Source organism: Emydura macquarii, unplaced genomic scaffold (assembly GCF_026122565.2).
Source record: "Emydura macquarii macquarii isolate MOO-44397 ecotype Brisbane River unplaced genomic scaffold, CSIRO-AGI_Emac_v2 contig_3451, whole genome shotgun sequence".
Taxonomy (NCBI): domain Eukaryota; kingdom Metazoa; phylum Chordata; order Testudines; family Chelidae; genus Emydura; species Emydura macquarii.
In genome coordinates this window covers 6,852,970-6,874,008 of record NW_027133588.1, presented here as the reverse complement: position 1 = coordinate 6,874,008, position 21,039 = coordinate 6,852,970, and the positions used below count along the sequence as shown (strand labels likewise).

General features: G+C 40.3%; 1 protein-coding gene across 3 annotated transcripts in view; it reads right to left on the bottom strand.

The window, feature by feature from the left end:
• OTUD7A (OTU deubiquitinase 7A) overlaps window positions 1-21,039 on the bottom strand; it is a 227,277-nt gene that overhangs the window by 100,619 nt on the left and 105,619 nt on the right. For all 3 annotated transcript variants that reach the window (XR_010917407.1, XM_067534772.1, XM_067534773.1), the window contains exon 4: window positions 7,854-8,008. Coding sequence is in view for 2 of the 3 variants with exons in the window: in XM_067534772.1 (XP_067390873.1) it covers window positions 7,854-8,004 (151 nt within the window). In the remaining variant the exon portion in view is untranslated. The remainder of the gene's footprint in view (window positions 1-7,853; window positions 8,009-21,039) is intronic.

Here is a 21,039-nt window from a genome sequence, read left to right as displayed (position 1 = left end):
TAAAATTTAATTGTAATGTTTTTATGTACAATTAATGTTAAATGGTACCATCTTAATGCATCTAAAACCAAGGAACTTACCTTCACCTAAATGTATGCAATACATCAAAATCTAATTTATTCTGTTCTGGTTTGCCAAAATGCAAGTAGTTGTCTAATATAACTTTTCATATCCAATCAGATAATAATGCTATGCCAATTTTAGTTTGTCAGTAATGCTAATTTAAAAAAAGTTAATTTTTTTTGTTTTCTTCTTTTTGTTTGTAGTTGTAATTTTAGAAACAAAAACCCAGTCTGAGGCAAAAATTGGCTCATTAAAAAAAGGAATGTGTAGTAATAACTGGGGTCTAGTAGGCCTTTTCAAGTTGGAAGCAGAGTATAGAAAAGCATATGGAAGTTTACAGAATCGTCCCATCACCTATAACAACAAACGTAGATGGGAAAAGGTAACAAAAGTCCAACTCAGACTGGTACATAAATTTGTTTATAAAAATCAGTATAAATGAAAAACAAAGTTAATCTAAATAAAAAGATTCACTGATCGAACTCTTAGACTGTGTAAAGACCAGACCTGGTAAACAAAGTGAGGGAACAGAAGTTAATGGACCAAACTTTGTTTGTTGGAAGTTAGGTCTAATTGGTGGATAAAATAATGTGAGTATGGACTATTCCTCCCATCACTCCTATTTTAGGGCCCTTAAAGAGAGACTTTGGGGTGGGGGAGAGAGAAGGGCTGAATAAGGGATTCGTAAAGGAGAGGAAAGGCTGTCAAGCTTCCACTCCAGGGACTTAGTCCTTCACCTGTGGATCTCAAACACCACTGCATCCTCAGGAAGTTCAGACATCAGCAGGAACACCTGGCCATTACCACCATACCAGCAGAAACACATGAGACCCAGCTCTCTCTCCCCTTTCCTTGTGGTTTCCTTTCTGTCTTCCCACCACCCCAGTTCTTCCTCCTATCCTGTCTCTCTCTCAGCCTACTATTTGATCCTGAGGTCAACTGTAATACTCGGCACCAGCACAATGAGACAAGATAGTCCCCCAAGCTCTGCCTGGTCTGAGGGAGACTGGTAAAGTAGAAGCCCCAGACCAGCCAGAGGAAGTCCCAGACTAGGAGGTGAGCCAGAGCCTAGGGCAACTGCTATTGTGGCCAACTTGCCAACCCAGACCATCCCTCTAGGACTGACCTGCCACTCAGAATCCTGACAACATCAATAAAAGCTGCATTTTCTTCACCTTTATCATCCTGTCTCTTCTCCCCCTCATGTCTGTCCTTTGGTCAAAAGCAGGAAAAGTGACCCTCCGTCACATCTCAGAACTGAGCAACAAAACTAGCCCTTTCCTTCCCACTCAGAAAGGTTGTCTGACAAAATATTAGACACTGATATCCTGTCTTTCAAAAGGGACTGATGGGTTTTGGTTAAGTTTGTTTTATGCAATCATTCAATTTAAATTTAATTACTTTATAACTTGTTTTTAGCTCATTTTCCTTTGTGTATCCTAACCAAAAAACATCTCCAAATTTTGGCGTGAACTTCTTAGGGGGTATGCCAGGAACTAAACAAACAGAGGTCTCTGCATACCAAACCTTGTTTAAAACTGTTTCAGGGGCATGTTAACACCTTTGAATCTTTAGGCTGATATATTCCATCAAAATTAATACAAGAGCCAGTTAGTTGATTTCTCCACCACCTATATATGAACAACTGCTAACAGCAGCTGTAGTGGTGCAAATGTAGCAATTTCCTACTGTTTCTTATTTAAATGAATGAAAAAACTGTGGGTAAACTACTGCCCCTGGCATAAGATGCTAGACAATATTGACAGCTGTTGCATTAAGATGCTGCCATAACCTTATATGCTGTACAGTCCTTATGAGAACATCTTAAAACCCCAGATTTCTTTTTTTAACCTTGATAAGATTGAGAAAATTCCTGTGTGGGAGAAACTAATCAGAATTTGGAGTACATGTCTAATGAAGTTAAACACTATGAATTAGACTGTTAAGAATAGTTAAACTGCTTGTTGCCTACTACTTTGTTAGTTTTTTCAGTACAGCTTAATTTACCTACTGCAAAGGTGATGACAAATCACCACCAACAACAATGCGTATAGAGCCTTTGCTCTAAGGTTCATAAAGCACATTGCAAACATTAGTTTGGCCCAATAGCATACCAATGAAATAGCTACATCTCCTTTCCACAGGTCAGGAGGAAAACAAGGCAGAGGCAACACAAAATCAATCAGGATCCTATTTCTCCCAGACATCTACTCCAACTTCTAGACAACACCATGCCCTCATAGTAAACAACAAAATTCCCTGCCTTTTGCTAAGAAAGCGGTGATCATATCCCTTTTAAGGAAGCCCTAACATGCAAATAAATTTGTCCACTAATAGATTTAAGAGACCTCCTTATACAGATACAGCATTTATAATAATGAAGAATTTTTAAAGGGTCATCTGGCTGTAAGCCCTTTGACTGAATGACAACTCCAACTACAATTCAGCTGAGGAGATTCACTCTCTCTGAAGAATGACCACCAGGAATGCAAAGAAAAGAAAAGATAAAACCCTCCTCTATCAATTTGCTGATTGACAGACTCCCCCCCTCCTTACACAAGAGGAACGTGGAGTGGGAAGAACGACCCTCCCCTACCAGCCCACACAGGGATTTGGGAGTGTCACAGAGTAACTCCAACTGTTTCAAAGAACCAATGAAAAACCCGTAAACCTTTCTTCCACCCCAAGGAATATGGATATTAACAGTAAGTCCTGCTGCTTATGGGCCACTGGTAAACACATGTGCCAAACCACATTCACAAGCAGCTCAGCTATTCTTGCTTTTTCATTCCCTAGGTCACCTTGTCAGCCTTGTCCCCAAACAAGTCAGCCTGGCATGCAAGAGGTTTATGCACCCACAGAGCCTCATAACATGACCACTGAACAGGACCCAGTTCTGCACCGTTATTCACAGTGAGTGGTACTTTACGCCAGGAGTAGTTCCACAGAGATGGGAGTGGAAGAACTGGGTCCCAAGTGAGCCTGGCTGGCTGGCCATGACATGAAGACAAAGATGGACTTCAGCCCAGAATGGCAGGTCAGATCAAATCAGTCAAACAAAACAAAGATCTTTTATTACATTTAGTGAGTATCACAAATAACATTTGCGGTTACATGTTTTAAGGACTTATTTTTATGTAACACAGATGTCTTGGGAAACAAAATAAGTATAACATATCATAAAACTGCATTTCACATCATATACACTTCAGAGTTAATGACATATCATTCCAATTACTTAAAAAAAGAGAGGGTTACACACCTTGTGCAGTACTGATGTTCTTCGAGATGTGTGTCCCTGTGGGTGCTCCACTCCAGGTGTTGGCGCGTCCTTGATCGGAGATTTTGTCAGCAGTGCCCGTCTGGGTCACACATGTGCCGTCCCCATCTCACGGTGCTGTTGGTGCCATTTTTGGCACATGTGAGACCCAACCCCCTCTGTTCCTTCTCTACTGAAGAGTCACAACGCTTGACTCTGAAGTACAGGGGAGGAGGGTGGGTAGTAGAGCATCCACAGGGACACATCTCGAAGAACATCAGTTACTGCACAAGGTGAGTAACCTCTTTTCTTTTTTGAGTAGTAGTCCCCATGGGTGCTCCACTCCAGGTGACTCTCGAGCAGTGCTTTCAACTGGTGGAGGGCACTTCGGAGATGTTAGGTTGAATGAATGAGAGTACTGAAAGTCTGATTGCTGCATCATGTTTTGATGCCTGATCGATTGCGTAATGATTTATGAAAGTGTGGGTTGAAGCCCGGGTAGCTGCTTTGCATATTTCCGTGATTGGCATGTTATGCGAGAAGGTTGCAGATATAGACAGTCTAGTCGAATGTGTCCTGACTGTTTGAAGTGGTGTTACCCCTGACTGTGTGTAGGATGTGCGGATAGAGCTGGAAACCCACTTTGATAGCCTTTGGGTGGATATGGTGTCGCCTTTGGAGCGTTCTGCAATGGACACAAAAAGTTTGGGAGATTTCCTAAAGAGTTTTGTTCTTTCTAGGTAAAATGTGATGGTTCATCTGACATCCAGCCTATGGAGGGCCGCATCCCATGTATTAGCGTGGAGTTTCGGCTAAAACGTAGGTAAATGAATGCTTTGGTTAAGGTGGAATGCTGATGACACTTTGGGGAGGAATTTAGGATGAGGTTGTAGTGTTACTTTATCTTTATGAAATATTGTGTATGGTGGCTGGGCCATAAGTGCTGCAAGCTCACTTACGCGTCGTGCTGAAGTAGTTGCTACTAGAAATGATACCTCCTGCTGCAGAAGATGCTCATGAGATGGGTCCCTGAAGAGGGACAGGGAAGGGGTTTGGATTGTAGGCATGAAGGTAAAAGGGATAGTATACCAGGAGCGGATAATTTCTAGTACCCATTTGTCCGTTGTTATGCTCGCCCAGTGATGGTGAAAGGGGCATAGGTGGTGTTTGAACAAGATGGTGGATGTTATGGGTTCTGGCTGTGGTGAGTAGGGGTGATCGTGCAGACCTTCGACCAAATTCTCAAAATTGTTGTTTAGGAGGGGCAGACAGATGTCAATGGCTGTTGGTTTGTCTGCCAGCGGCTCTAGGACCTTTGTCTGGAGCATGGTTGCTCATACCATCTGTTGTGCTGGTAATGTTGATACCTAGAGTTATATGGTTGGTACTTGAAGGTTCTCCTTTTTGTTGCAGGTGTAGATTCCAAGCATGCGGAGCATGGCCTTAGAATCCTTCATGGTATGCATAACATTATTGGTCTTATCTGCGAAGAGTTTCGCTTTATCAAAGGGAAGATCCTCAATCGTTGCCTGGAGTTGTTTAAGATGCGCTGTGAAGTGGAGCCATGAAACCCTGCACATGACGACTGTAGTTGCCACTGGTCTAGCTGCTGTGTTCGCAATGTCGAGGGAAGCCTGTAACGTGGTTCTCGCAACCAATTGTCCCTCTTTTATGAGGGCCTGAAACTGTTGTTTTCTGTCCTCAGGGATGCAATCAATAAATTGGGATATCTTCACATAATTGTCGTGATCATAATTTGACAACAAAGCGGCGTAATTTGCTACCCTCAATTGTACTGTAGCCAAGGTGTAGACCTTCCTGCCAAGCAAATCTAGTCTTTTATCCTCTTTATTGTGTGGTGTTGATGTTATGTTGTTCTTTGTGCCTCTGGTTAGCAGCTTCTATGACCAGTGAGTTAGGAACTGGGTGAGTGAAGAGGAACTTGGTAATTTTAGCAGGGACATAATACTTTTTATCAGCCCTTTTGCAAGTGGGAAGGATAGTGGCGGGCATTTGCCAGATGTGATTGGCGGGCTCCATCAGGGCATTGTCCACGGGAAGGGAGATTTTAGAAGAAGCTGAGGTTTACAGTATTATCAGTAATTTGTGTTGTGAGGCTGCAACCTCCTGGAGTGAAATCTCCAAGCTCTCAGCTACCCTCTTAAACAACTCCTGAGACTGCTTAAAATTGTCTGCAGTCGTAGGAGGTGCAGAAACTATGGCCTCATGTGGTGAAGATGAGTTGTGAGCCAATGGAGTTCTCTTGCTCTGCAGTGTCCTCCTGTTCTTGTGTAGGACCGGTTGTTTTGGGTCCTGTTGGAGGAGGCCGATAAGGTGACCTTTCCCTGTATCTCTGGAAGGTTGATGGTCTACTGTGTGGTGTGGAATAAGCATACCAGGTGTCCCATCCTGGCTAGTGCATGTGGTATGGGACTGGTGAGCGAACCATGGGGGTCCAGGCCCTGTGTATGATGGACATCCAGAATGTGGACGGTGTTTAGTTGGGTATCTCCTAGTTGATGGTTGTTGAGGGGAAAAGGTAGCCTGTTCGCCTTCATAGTCCTCATCACTCAAGAAGGAGATGAGGGAAATGGGGTTCTCCTGAACAAATTGTTTGGGGGAGGTGTTGGTCCTGTATAGTGGTGATAGTGGGGAGGATGCTAAGAATTCCTCTTCCTTCTCATGGTACCTGCACTTATTGGTATGCTTTCGTGGGGCTGGCGTCGTTGGCTCCGTCGTTAGTATCAGTGCCGCAGTCTGCTTTGTGGCAATTCTCGGTGTAGATGTTTGTGTCGGTGCCGTTGGCACCATTGATGTTGTCGGCGGCACTGGTGCCTCAGAGGTTGTTGGTGCCAAAGGCACCGTGGGTACAGTTGGTGTCGATGTCGGGGACTTGGTATGTGTTGATGCCATGCTGCTCGTTGTCACTGAGGTCTGTGTCAGTGCCGATGTTGTGACGATTACCGCCGTTCTGAGGGCTATTACTTTCAACACTGCCGTATCGGATTGGAGTTGTTTTGTTTTATCTCTTTGCTCTTTAGTGGAGCAGTGAGAGACCTTCCTTGTTGTGGAAGTCAGTGTACCGGAGGAACCTAAAGCCTCTTTGGTACCAACTCCTTTGTCCTTTCCCAATGACCTCCTTCTTTTATTCTGCTCCATCGCAGATGGTGTAGAGTGCCTTTTTCAAGACTTGTCCGGTGAGCTGTTACCCTGTCCAGGGTCTGAGGCATGTCTCAGAGACCTCTCCATAAGTATTAGCTTCAGGCAGAGATCCCTGTCACGCCTGGCTCTAGCTTTTAGGTTCTTGCAGTGGATGCATTTTTGGGCGATATGACCTTCGCCTAGGCACCTAATGCATTCCGAGTGCCTGTCCGAAGCCAGCATAGCATCCCTGCATGAGGCACACTATTTGTAGCCAGCAGAGCCCGGCACAATATTCCTATTAACCATTAACTATGGGGTAAGTCTGAGGGAAAAAAGCTTTTCATTTTTTTTAAGAGAAGGATTGAGGTAAACTACTCTAAACGACAAGTCAACTAACTAACTCTAACGAGGAAAAATAACCTATTAACAATTTTTTGAAGCAGGCTACGAAGAGCTGCTGAGTGCTCCATCTTGGACTGCGGATGGCTGAGAAGGAACTGAGGGGATCGGGTCACACGCGTGCTGAAAAGAGTGCCAATGGTGCTGCGAGACGGAGACGGTGTGTGCGTGACCCCGATGGGCCCTGCTGACAAAATCTCTGACCAAGAACATGAGGACGCGCCAACACCTGGAGTAGAGCACCCACAGGGACGCTACTTGACGAAGAACATGGAATAAAGAAGATCATTACAATATAACATTAAAATAAATACTATCCAAGCCCAACTTCTACTATTATACTGATCTGCTATTGTGAACAGGAGAAATATTCACTAGTACATTAAAAAGAAAAAAAAAGCAGGTACTCAGTATATATTGAAATTTGGCTATACAAGAAAAATAAATGCCCACATGCCAAGGGTGAATATTTTATATGTATAACATCAAAACATCTGTAACTATCTACATCTGGCAGCACCTACAGCTAGCCCAGATTAGAAGACACTCAAAACCAATCCTTATTTTTCACACTATTAACTAACATGACACACTCAAAAATCAGTATGGTTTTCCATATTAGAAGCTTAAAAATAACTAATGGAACCATTCTTCTGTACTATCAGAATTTATTTTGATGACTAATGAGCATGGCAGGCAGCTCAAAACGACAGAGTATGGAAATCTATGTGGAAGTCTTTTCCCTCACTTTTAGGCAAGATTATAAGTAATCTTGCCTATAAGAGATTTTCTAAGGCCTTTGCTGAGAACAGATGTACCGGTGCAATCTTGTGTGATTAAAATGCTAAGAATATTGGCTTGTTGGCACAGATACTAAGGAATCAGTGATTTAAGAGACTATACTAGCAGCTTTTAAAGACAGTTTCACATTTTATTTACCACAACATGAAAGCACTGAATATGTGGAAAAGGTGCTAAGTATGCTTACCTTCCAGCAGGTCTCTTGCCAGACCTGGTTCTGCCCCTGTGGACCGAACAAAGTCTGACAGGACCGCGTCCATATCAAGAGTCATGTGATCATGTAGAAGTGCTGCCAGACACGCAGCGGTAGCAGAATTTGTTGGTAGGCTACAAGACATCCATCTATAAATGAGAAAAGCAGAGTTCTAGATGTATGTACCAGAATAGGCTGTAAAATAACAGAAATCAAACATCTTTTCCAAACAAAACACCCACTTTACATTTTTAATAAATGACAATAAAAAAATAAATGGACATATATAGCATGTTGATAGCATTTATGATCTGCCTCTGTCTGCCTACGATCTGTTCTTTAATAATTAATTCTCATCTTTCACACTTCATGTTCTTTTCTCATTTTCCTTGCTCTTTTTACATATTCTTTCTGTACAACTTTTCAATACAAAAGGAAGTTATAAAATTAAAACTTCATAACGGTGAAGTCTTAACAGTCAAAAAGGCACATGTTTAACTCTAAGCATGAGAATTGTCCCATTGGTTCAATTCATGTGCTTCAAGTTAAATACATGCTTTTGTGCTTATCTGGACCAGGGCTATATTGCAAGACCTTTGTATATATATATTTTAATATAAATACATGTATATTAGAATTAATTACTTGTTCCCTTATTTATCGTATCAATATCTGTATCAATACATAGGTTATTTCTATTTTCCCTGCCTTGAAGATGTGCTGGCTAGGGAATCCAGGTTTTCTCTCAATTCCTCTGAACTAATGCTGTCTTCCTCATGGGGTTGCTGTGAATCATGATCACCACCAACATCATCAGCAGCAACTTGTTGTACCTCTCTTGTTTGAGAGGCTCTGTTAAGTAGCCTTCTAAACAACTGCATTAGTACATCTCTTTTAACTACAGTTATGACGACAACCACAAAGAGTGGAATGACCCCAGAAGCTACTACTAAGCCAATTTCTAGATTGTTACTGCTCATATTTCTGGAAGAGGGTGGGCATCTGCTCTCACTAATTCCTCTCTGTCATTTGAGCTGACAGTCTGGAGGGACCCGCATATACTTACAATGGAAATTTATCTCATTGGTTGTACATGCCTTTCAGCATCACAATCAATGACGTGCTGTTAATACAAATCTGGTCAGCATCACACAAAGCAATACCTTTCACTGCTGCAGCATCAGGTTTTTAGGGTTCCCCCCCCCCCCCATCTCAGAATGATTAATAACAGCTAAACATATTTTCAAGGTAACATTGTACATTTCTTAAGAAAGCCATTCTTACATGACTGATCTTCATAAACACTTTCCTGGTTTCCTTCAAACATAACGACTATTTAAAATATAAACCTACGAAACACTCCGCAAACCTCACTTAAAGCTAACTAGAATGTAATTGACTACATTTCCTAAACAAGTTCAATTTCATCTTGAAGTATGAAATTTTCAGGCAAACAGTGAAGCATAATACTATACGTATTACAGTCACCATTATAGTGTAGTAATCCCAGTATACTCAGCAAATGGATTCTTTCTGCTATTGAATTTCTAGGGATGAAATTCCTCCCACTATCCCCCCAACAAATTAAGAAGTTAGAAACAACCACCACAGACACAGAGTGAAGTACGGGCCTTAAGAAGCCAATGGGAATTTTGCCATTGACTTCAATGGGATCAGGATTTCACCCACACGTTCTGCTTGTGTCAAATGCAATTATAGATCAAGTTAATAAACTTAAAATAATCTCAATTGTTAGTAAAAACACAATAAACAAAATCCTTTACTTAAAAGCCAACAGCCACGTATTTTATAGAAACTGTTCCAGGTCAGCTAACGTAATTATTATTCATTATTTAATATCAGATGAATCACAAGTGACAAATACAAACTTTCTGTTTAAAAAAACCTTCCTGAAGTGGTAGGAAGTCAGGTTTCCTTTGCAGAATGATTCGCTTGTTTTACGGCAGAGTGATGCAGTATGTATTCAGCAGCTTACTGTCGGCTGTTTGTACCATCCAGTTGCTGAGAAAAGTAACAATCACACCAGTATGTGACAATGACTCATGGCCTAGGAACCAGCACGTAGCAGCTAATGGAACCACAATCATAGCTGATGAAATGCAAATCTATTCTTGTTTTTGTAGAGATAATGGAATTTTTTATACAAGCAAGTGTGCAATTAAATCTTAAGCAAGTGAAGCATTTTAAACTTAGTTAGAAAAATATTTTAGAAGCCACCTTTGCTTATTGTGTACTAAAAAACAACCTCTGGAAACAAAACAGAAGGACTTTTCATTTTCTGTCACCCATCATTAATAGTAACCAAATAATAACCAAAAACAATTGGGAAGCGAACTGCACTATATGTCCTATCTCTGATTGGCACGACATAGCCTTGTTTATGCGCAATCATGAGCTTTTCTTTAGAATTTTACTTTTACTGTTGACCAATTAAAGTGGCCTTATGATAGAAGTAGCTTTAGGACAATTTATCCCCAGGATTTTTAAAATCAAGCCAGAGAGGAATCTTTCTCCTATATTCATTTTTTTTCTAAATACCCTTGGATCTAAGGAAAGGTGAACATACTCTAGCCTTAAGTGATATAAAATATACACTGCTGTTGTGGGAGATTTTCTTGCCAAATCAATAGGTAACAGAAAAATATCTCCCCTACTCTATCTAATACCTATTACTGATTATTTCCTGAACAAGTAGAAGCTAATCTATTTTTATAGACAATCCTCCCCGCAAAAAATGAAAGCAGTTGTTTTTAAGAATGGCTGAATTAGACATGTGTTTATGATTTAGCCAGTATTCAAACTTCATTTTTCAGGGTTTTTTGAGGATTGTTAAGGAACCAGATCAGAGGAGATGGGTACAAGTTAAATGGTATAGAATATAAGTGAAAATACAAGTTTTACTTTTATTCAGCATCTGTCATTCATTCCTTCAAGATCCCAAAGATAATCTTTACACATTCATCTGATCTTTTCACTTAATCTCATTCATGACTTTGCCATGAGTCTAGAGTAGGGGAAGCATATTTTTGTGCTACAGTGGGAGCAGACTTTCTGTTTGCCATTTTGTTGTTGGTCTAGAGCCAATGCAGTGCATGTTCCCTAGCATGCTGGAGCAGCTACACTCTATGCCTCTTCTATTCTCTGTCCTTCAGTTCACCTGCACAAGAGGGGAAGTAGGAGCTTTACAGAGTCCCCATGAAGTGGCTAGCCAGTACTGAAGTGTGACGGAGCAGTTGGATGTTCTTATGCCTCTAGCTAGGGCACACTTTGGCCATACTCTCTCCAAACCCTGCATTACAGCACATGTATATGTCTCCATATATACACAAACACAGGTTCTTCTGAAGTTTATTTTAACATATGTTACTCAACTGGACACTGTCAAAAGGTTAGGAATTTCTTGAGAGGAAGCCCCCAGTGATAATTAGATTTTCAGAAAATAGGTTAGGATATTTATTATTAAACTTGAATAATAAAAGTAAATATATTTGATGTCTTAATGTCTCTATCTTCAAAGGACTCTAGAGCACTTTATAAAATTTAATTTATACACGTTACAAAAGGCTTATTTCACCAACTACAAGACCAATTGCTGCATGGGGAGTGGTTTGTCCCTCTTAAAGATATGGTGCACAAAAGACCTTGAAAAATGGGCCTATTCAAATTGTTAAGTGTTTGAGATGAAGCCAAATGTGATCTAGGAATTGAGGCCACATAAATTTTTATTTAATCTAATTTACTCTAGTCACATTGCACTCATTATTGAGATATCAGGCTGCATTTCAGAAATGTAAAAGAAGCATTTGGATCGCAACTTTTAGCACAACTGCATAACGGAAGGGTATAACATTTTTAGACGTTCATGTAGAACAAGTAATAACAAAGGGAAACATGGAAGATTTACAGAGCCTCTTACAAGCAGAATGCAAGCACTTCACAGGAGCCCAATATTTTGATAGATTATGGCTAAATTTAGCCATACGGCTACAGTTTGGTATGTCCACTATATAGCAGTTGAATTTTATTTTATTTTTTTACTGATTTAAACATGAAGTACAAAGAAGGGAGTAATGCTGCTGGTTCCAATATTTACCCAGTAAACACAAATTCGTTTCTACAACAGCTGCACACAAGGGTGGAAAGGGGGAAAGAAGAGGACACTGTAACGGAAAATATGTGACAATTGATTTTCTTTATGACTGGGAGAATGGATGAAATAAACGTGCATCAGAAGAATGCAGACAGTCAGAGTCAAGTTTAAAGAGCTTGCTGAAGATGAGTGATGCAATATATTGGTAAATTTAAGAACTTAATCATAAATGACTCATTTGGTAGTAAAACCTTTTGCTGTTTTTAGAAACGTGTACTTTCAGGATAAGCAAATACAATAATTAATCAGCGTGGGGGTCAGCTCATTCAAACATTTGGTTATTTTAGGTGTATGTCAGTCTGAACAAGTTAACTCTTGAATCATCTCTATACTTGCAATACTTCAGTATTTTTAATGCTAGGTTCCTCCTCCCCCGCAACATTTCAAATATCTTCTGAAAAATGCTTCAGACTGAGAAATATTTCGTGATGTAATATGGGTTCCACATTCCCAAAGATTCTGTTGGCTCAATGGGCAAAGCAAGTTGCCAGCTAAGCCCAAGCCTGGATAAACCTAGTCGAAAGAGGTACGTCACAGTGCCAATAAGAGATCTGAACAGGTCTGAAAACAGAGGATCCAATGACTTGCACACAGTTTCACTAGTAAGCTGCCTTTCTTACAATAATAAATATCACCTATCTCCCCGCCCCCAGCCACACACATGCATTCACTCTCTCTCCTCCTCTGCTGTCCACATGCACACTGGGTTGGACCTTATTATGCATCAGTATAGCTGAAAGCAACATATTGTTTGGCATTGATGGTGAGTTAATAATGTTACACAATGTGCACAGGCAAACCATTAGGGGTAAGTCCAGCCCCATTAAAGTTAATGGCAAAACTCCTTTAGCTAGGGCCAGAAGAACAATGCTACATAGTCAGGAAGACGGACTGGATGACCTAGTAAGTCTTTCCCCTCTCCGCTTTCTATGACTCTGCAACTGTTCGGGATGGGTGAACCCCAATAGGGTCAGAGTTCTGGTTCGGTTAATGAGCTGAAAGTTTGGATGCTTATCCCAAAAGCATTAAGACTCCCCCTTCTTCCTGTTCTTGGACAGTAAAATCCATCTGCATCCTATCTGTCTTCCCCTTCTTTGCCCCACACGTTTATCAAAGGTCCCTCCCCTTCCTCACTACTGTGATCCCTCCCAATTCATGACTACAGTTGGCCAAAATTTTTCTGCCAAAACTGTTTTTTTGATGGAAAACTGGGATTTCAACAAAATGATTTTCCCCCAAAAGCATATGTTTTCTACAGTAAATAGAAAAAAAAAATGATAAAAACAATGAAAACCAAAAAAACTTCATCTGAAAATTTTCAGTTTGAGTTTTCATATTAAAAAAGTCCAAAATTTCTGTGTGAAAAAACACCTCCAACACTTCAAACCAGCTCCACTCATGCTCTCTTTTTCCTAACTTCATTTTTATGATTTTAAAACATACATTGGACTGCTCAGTTTCATAGTTTTGCTTCCTGAGTATTTTCTATAATGAGAAAGCAAGACACAAATCAAAGATAAATATTTAACTGACTTAGTACTACCCAAAACATTACTCAAGTCATGAGCACTCTGCCCTGTCAATATGTCTTGGTCCAGAAGAGGGCGAATCCAAAGGCAAGTGGCTAAATCCTTCTCCATTCCCATTTAATCCTTGCCCTCAGTTCAGAGACTGACAATTATAATAATTTCTGCCAATGGATTTTTGTGACAAGGCTTGGTCTGAGATGACCAACACATTTCCTAAAGATTACCAAATAAAGATATACCCATATTGGTAACTTCTGATCAGCCTCAACTTGGGAAAGACTCAAAACTTTGACTTGAAAGTGAACAGTTCTTAAATATCCTGAGCCATCCAATCCCCAATGTAAATGAAATGGAACAAGGTTTTCTTGATAAGCTTGAAATCCTTGCAATATACGAGAGCAAGAGCCATCTCTCAGTGCATTTATGACATCATGAATCACCTTTGCATCACTCTCATGGCGACACAGTCATCAGAACCTCATACGCTGGGTGCCCCAATAGCCTTGTAGCTCACATGTAACTCATCTCATGAGTTGCACCGGAAATCAAGCCAACAGCTTAAGCAGGTTTCTGCTCCCCCCCCCCCCCACGAGATGTTGCCTTATGTTGTAGACTCTTCATCTTCCAACAGCCGTACATACAAATAGAGAATACTTGGGCATTCTATTGTTAATGCCACTCTGGATGATGTGGGACGAGAATACAACACACTGGTAACTGGACTAATGGCCAAGACTGCAACTTTTACTGAAATACAGTAAGTCAAAGTGCAGCATTATTTCATTGCCAATACTCTAAAGTAGTAACTAATCTTAAAACCCAAGAACACCTACCTTGTGCCCTGGGTGCCAAGGAGATGCAACCCCCAAGCCACAACTCCCAAACCCTTGCTGATATTGGGAGTGGGGAGACTTGTTGTCTATTACAGGGATTTTCCCTTACACATATGCACATCTACAGGTTTTCTTCAATGCTCTGTGTCTTCCAGCTGCCTTTAGCACACTTGCACAAAAGTTATTGTAAAGAAAGCCACGACAGCCAACTTTTACTGCACTGGACTCCCACTTAAGTTGTATGATAGAACAGATGGGTATCTATTCAGGTAGCTGCAATCTGACGCATATGAAAATATGTAGGGTCTGCGATGAAAATGAGTACCTAAACATTAAAAAATAAACCGAGGTGTAGAATAAAAAGAATAAAAGCGCTCCAGTTAACTGACGCTCTGGGCTAACTGAATGTTAGTTAAGATCCACAAGTTGTGCTGACCTAAGCGCTGATCCTGAAGCGCTCACCTGCTGGCTTCACTCCTGCAGAACTCTGAAGCTCAGAAGTGCTGAGTCAAACACCTCCTCAGCTCCATGGGACACAACTCCTGCAAAGTTCTGCACCCGCGCGGCTTGAGAGCATCATGTCATGAAAACTCATGGTTACCCAAATCCTCAGATTTCATTAAAAGTTTCAGATAGTCCCTGAAACCTTCATAAAACTGACATTTTTCCTTTCAAAGCCATCTATATTAGCAAATACAGTGAACAGGTTTCAGTAGGAGGCCATGTGTTTTCCTTATTAAGTATTGTAATTTGGCCAATTTCTGTCAGCGACTGGCCACCTCTCCACCTCATCCCCAGTCATAATTATTACAGATGCCAGAGAATCCTGAGTGTTACTTGACTAGACCAATCCCATCCTGAAGAAAAATATTGTTTAAAAAAATCAGTGTTTATTATGTTTCTCTGAAAGCAGTGAGGAGACTCACTCATGAGGCCTACTCCTTGGAGAAAAAACTGGGCCACCTCTGCTTTATGAGGGAACTATGAGAACTCTTGCCTCTGTATGATGTGGGGAGCGTCCAACACAAGCCAATAAGCTCTGTTCCCTCAGCTTTCTTCAATGTAGGCAAGAATTAGACTTTCAATCAGACTTTCAAAAAGGTCCTTCTTGCCAGAAAATCACTTTTAGCAGTAAAAACACACCCAGATGGGAGAGGAAAGAAAGACTTAAGCAAGGAAAGAAAACAAACTATAAGGAAGAAGGCGGTGACTCACTACCAATTAGAAATTCAGAATCCAGCTGGCTGCCAGACTTTTTGTTTTAACTAGATGAACACAGCACCTCCTACACCATCAAACCATCACCACTTTTGCTACTGACGGCAATTGTAACTATTAACATTTGCTCACTCTCAATATATTGCATACCCATGTGGAGCAGATATCTATGTCAGCACAGTTTTCCTCAAAGAATGACATTCCTCTTATGGACTATAATAAACTCATAAATAAATATTTAGCACTTGAAAATCTCATTATATAAATTCAGAATCCTCTGAGAATAGGAAGTTGAAATCTACTTTGAAGGACTACAGAAAGTGACTTTCAGAAATGCCAAGCTGATGGCATGCAATGAACAAAGGGGTTGAATGACAAGCAAAATGAGTTTTCACTTCTAAAGATTTAACATTAAAAACTAAAACCACGAATACACTATGAACTGATCCAAAGCTCGGTCAGTGGAAAGGCTTTCACCAACTTCAGTGGGCTTTGGATCAGGTCCTCAGCTCATATGGACTTTAAGGCCAGACGGGACCATCATGATCATCTAATCTGACCTCCTGCATATTGCAGGCCACAGACCCTCACCCACCCAACTCCTGTAGTAGGCCCATAACCTGGCTGAGTTACTGAAGTCCTCAAATCTCAAGTAATAGAAATGGGATGAAATTTGATAATGTGAAGTGCAAGGTCATGCACTTAGAGACTAACAAAATTTTTTGCCACAAACTGGGGACTTACCAGTTGAATGCTACAGAGGAGGACAAAGATGTGGGCGTATTGGTCAATAACCAGACAACTATGAGCCCCAATGTGATGTGGCCATGAAAAAAGCTAATGCAATCCTAGGAAGCATCAGGAGAGAGATTTCCAGTAGAGCTAGGGAAGTGTTATTACCATTATCAAAGGCACTTGTGAAACCTCATCTGGAATACTGTGTGCAATTCTGGTCTCCCATATTTAAGAAAGATGAATTCAAACTAAAACATGTGGAGAGAAGAGCTACTAGGCTGATCAGAGGAATGGAGAACCTACCTTATGAGAGGAGATTTAAGGAGCTTAGCTTGTTTAGTCTAACAACATGGAGACTGAAGGGAGATACGATTGCAAGACCAGGGAGGAAGAGGAGTTATTTAAATCATGATTGCAACGCCCGGGAGGAAGAGGAGTTATTTAAATTAAGGGTCAATGTTGGCACAAGTACAAATGGATATAAACTGGCCATTAATAAGTTTAAGTTTACAATGGATGAAGGTTTCTAACCATCTGAGGATTGAGATTCTGGAACAGCCTTCCAAGAGGAGTAGTGGGGGCAAAATATGTAACTTGCATTAAGACTGAGCTTGATAAGTTTATGGAGGGGATGGTATGATGAGATTGCCTACAATGACAACATGGTCCTTCTGAGACTGCTATTAGCAAATATCTCCAGTGGTTGGAGATGGGACACTGAAAGGTTATTTGTTTATTTTTAATGTGAAAACTCTAAGTATCTGATTAACATTGCTTATTGCTCTTGATGAGGTAATGTGAAAGATAAGGGCAAACTGTTTTCCTTTTCAGAAGGGCATCATCTCTCCTTGGTTGAATTCGTTTGGGGTTTTTTTATTTGTAGACATGTATGGTACAAAGACCTGCAGCTGTGTATAGCTCCAGACACTGAAAATAATTTTTACTGAGACATATCACGTTTGATGCGAAAGTATTAAAAAAGAGATCACTTAGTCCACCCTTTAGACAAAAGAATGAAGCAAATAAACAAATCTATTAAATAAAACCACATTTGATGCAGCAAACAGCAATTGGTTTCTTTTTACTAAGGCTTGCATAATTTCTTCCTCTCTTTTCTCCATGTGAAGTGCATCCAGTAGCATTCAGACAGTTACATAAAAACTTTTCATTCTCTTTTTACAGCATTTCTAAAGATGCTCCACTTTTGATTAGAAACATTTTGCCAAATGCACATTTGCAAAATATCTGAACAATTATTAAGAAAAAAGCAAAATTATTTAGACTCATCAGATTAGAGTCGCTTTGAATTTGAGCCAACAAACCATCAACAGAAAAGGAACTGGAGTTAATGCTGTCACTCAGCTTTTACTTCACTAGGTTGTAACAGCATAGAGATATGAAAGGTCACAAACTTCTCAAAACCTCTTGTCTATCCAGGTAACACAGGGGTGAATTATTAAAAAGAGAGCAGCAGCCTGAGTGATAGAAAAAATGCTTAATCAAAAATAATTGACAGGAATGACTATGAATCTCTAAAATATTTAAGTGACCAAGATGCAAACTCACATCTGTTAGTAATTAATATAGATTACCTAAAGGAGACTTGGTTATTTCCAAACATAGGTTGTCTTCTCCTGAGCGTTGGTTTATTTGGGTTAACTTAACTTCCACTTTATTTTAATCCACTGTGACCCCCACTCAGGAAAGCGTCTCTATTCACTTAAATACATTGTGTTTGTCCACCTTGCATAGTCATTTACACCTGTGCAGAGTGAGTGTTAAATGCTACCAAGTCATAATAGCATTTTACATCCATTTTGCAGAAGTGAAAATGATTATACAAGGAGCTAGGCAATGGAGAATCTGGTCCAGAACATACAAAAGTCTTTGAAGGGTGGGAAGTGGTAGGACACTAGGGGAACCTCTGTCTGTTCTCTATGTGCTTTACAAACAATAAAAGCCCTGCATACTGCAGGCTAGCCCATATTATGAAGGTTTATCTTCATACCCAACTATAGATGACAGATAATAGAATATATCAATAATAAATATATACACATGTGTGTATGTAGTTTGAGAGAGAGCGAGACCAAAAAAAAAAATCAGTGTACCTGATTGACACAGTTCTTTATAGAAAACGGTTTGGAAAACACCCTGTACAACTGCTTCACTAAAATAGTTTTCTATGAGTTTTATTCTATAGTACCTCTAAGCATTAGTTTTAAGAATTCATAAGCCTTTCTTAAGTAAGATTATGGTGGTTATATTGTGTCTGATAAAACATAGGAAAATACTAGCACATTATACAACTACAAAAATGTCATTGTTTTTAATTCATTGGCATCTATCCAACATGGCAAATGTTTGTAAGTAAAAATGTAAACAGCTGACATAAGAGTAATGATATTCTGTACATCAATAACTCTCTATCACCGCAAGGAGTGTATGGGATTTACTGGTAATTTGACACTATTTGCTAGAATGGATTCCTTGTTACGTACATTAACAATATTGCTATTATTTTGGTGGTAGGGAAATGAGGAACTGCCACCTTTTGAAAGGAATCAAAAAGCTAACACTATATATTCCAAAATCAAATAGAAGCAATAGTTTAAGATACAGCTCGCTAAAGAAAAAAGGAAGAATTATTTATGGGCATGAGCGGTATGTGGGAATTGACATAAAATCCTCAGAGTTTTAAGTTTCAGGCGCTCATCTACATCATCAGTTGTGTATGGCAAGCTGGGGTATAAATCTACAGCACTTTAGCCTGCCACGCACTGACCATATAGACAAGCTCATGCTGTTATGATTTCTAAAAACTAAAGATACATATTGACTTAGAAACATTTCTATACAGCCAAAACAGATCTAGGCCCTGATTCAGCAAAGCACTTAAGATGTACTTAACTTTAAGCAAATGTTGAATTACTGCTGAAATCAAATGACAATGTTTTGCTGAATTAGGGTGGTACCTGTTGCTGTTACAGAGCAGAATCATCTACTGTAGCTTTATCCAAGAGGTTTGAAATTTCAGAACATTTATGGTTCTCTTATTGCTTCTGGATTTTCAGGTGGTATTGGTTTTTCCTTTGGATCTGGTAAAGAGGTTGCACCCATCTCTGCTGTAGAGCTTGCCACAGTTATCTATGTCTTTGTGATTGTATTATTGCAGTTCAATCTATGCTTCTACTTCAGTGGGAAGCTCTAGCCGTTGCATAACTCAGCTGCTTGACAGTTTTGCAATATTAGCCACAGAGATCCTTTAAAACCAAAGACTATGCTGCCTTATTCTATTTGCTTCAAGGTGCAATTCATGTTATGACATTATCTCTATAGTCTTTCTCTTGTGGTTTCCCCATGCCTACACATCATCTTGGTCTCTAGACTTTTCCCCCATCTTTTAGATCACCTGAGTGATCACTCTTTTTCTCACATACGGTGGTTGTAGTTGAGGTCATTTAGGGCAGTCATAGCCCCTAGATATGACAATCTGGGAGCTGGAGACAGAGCATTCTCATGTAACAACTGAATCTGCTTCTCCAAGTGGTCTGAGAAAGTTCATGTCTCTTGACCTTCAAGGAGCAGTCTTAGCCAATCTCTTTTCTCAGGCTCTGGTCTGAGTGTTGGTGCTGAGTGGGGTGGATACAGTATTTTGTTTATGTTGGTTGTGCAGTAGGAAATCTGTTGATGTTAACCCAAAGCATGTGGTTTTGTTTTCCCATGCTGTGCCTGCACCACAGACTGTGTGATCGGCACATTATAAGAATTAGAATACAAATAATCAATCAAATGTATAGGATAGTTTTGTAAGAGATTTAGACTGCATATGGACAGTCTGATACTTGACCCTCTGGTTTTATTTTTAACCCTTAGGAAACTGTTCCATCCTGAAATATTAAACAGCATTGGCACTAACCACATTCCTCAGCAAAAAAGGAATCTCTGAGAACATAATTTATAACCAGGAGGAAAGGTTTCTATGCACCAGGTGGAAAAGCTGAGTTGGGATAGAAGATCCTAACAGACCTGTTGTCCTTGCCCTGCCAACAAACCTCTCCTTATTCCTCAACATTTATTTGAGTCTTGCCCAGCTCCGAAACAGCTAAAGACAGGGGATTCAGAGCAAAGCAGCAACTTCGGAAGACTGGGGAGGTGCAGGTGGAAAGCGGGTGGGACTGGGATCCTCTTCAGTCACTTGTACATGGAAGGGTTATCATTAAGCAGACAGAGTAAGATGGGAAGGAAAAGTGTGGGGAGAGAGAGCGCAAGTGGTGCTGATGTCCATGGGGAGAAACAGGCTAAGAATTGTCAGCTCTAATTCGTCATCTTCGAAATCTGAAAAGTAGTACAGCAGCTTCCTTCTAGATCACAGAATTAAGACAATCATCCGAACTCAGCATGACTCCAACAGCAGGAATCTTTCCATTCTTCTGCTGAACTTGTCACTGCTTATGAGAGGTCTTCTCGTTGCATCATCTTACCTTTCCCGACAGGTCACAACAGGTTATCAAAGCTCTACAGGGTTTCAATGTGGCATATATTGCTTCTTATCCTCCCCTTTTCTATTGCTACTAACTACTCCCATTGGGCAGGAAAGACCATTTGGGATCATCCATTGGTCAATGAGACCCTGATTTACTGCAGACTAAACTGTTATCTCGACACTCTCATCACCAGTTGTGATCCTTTTA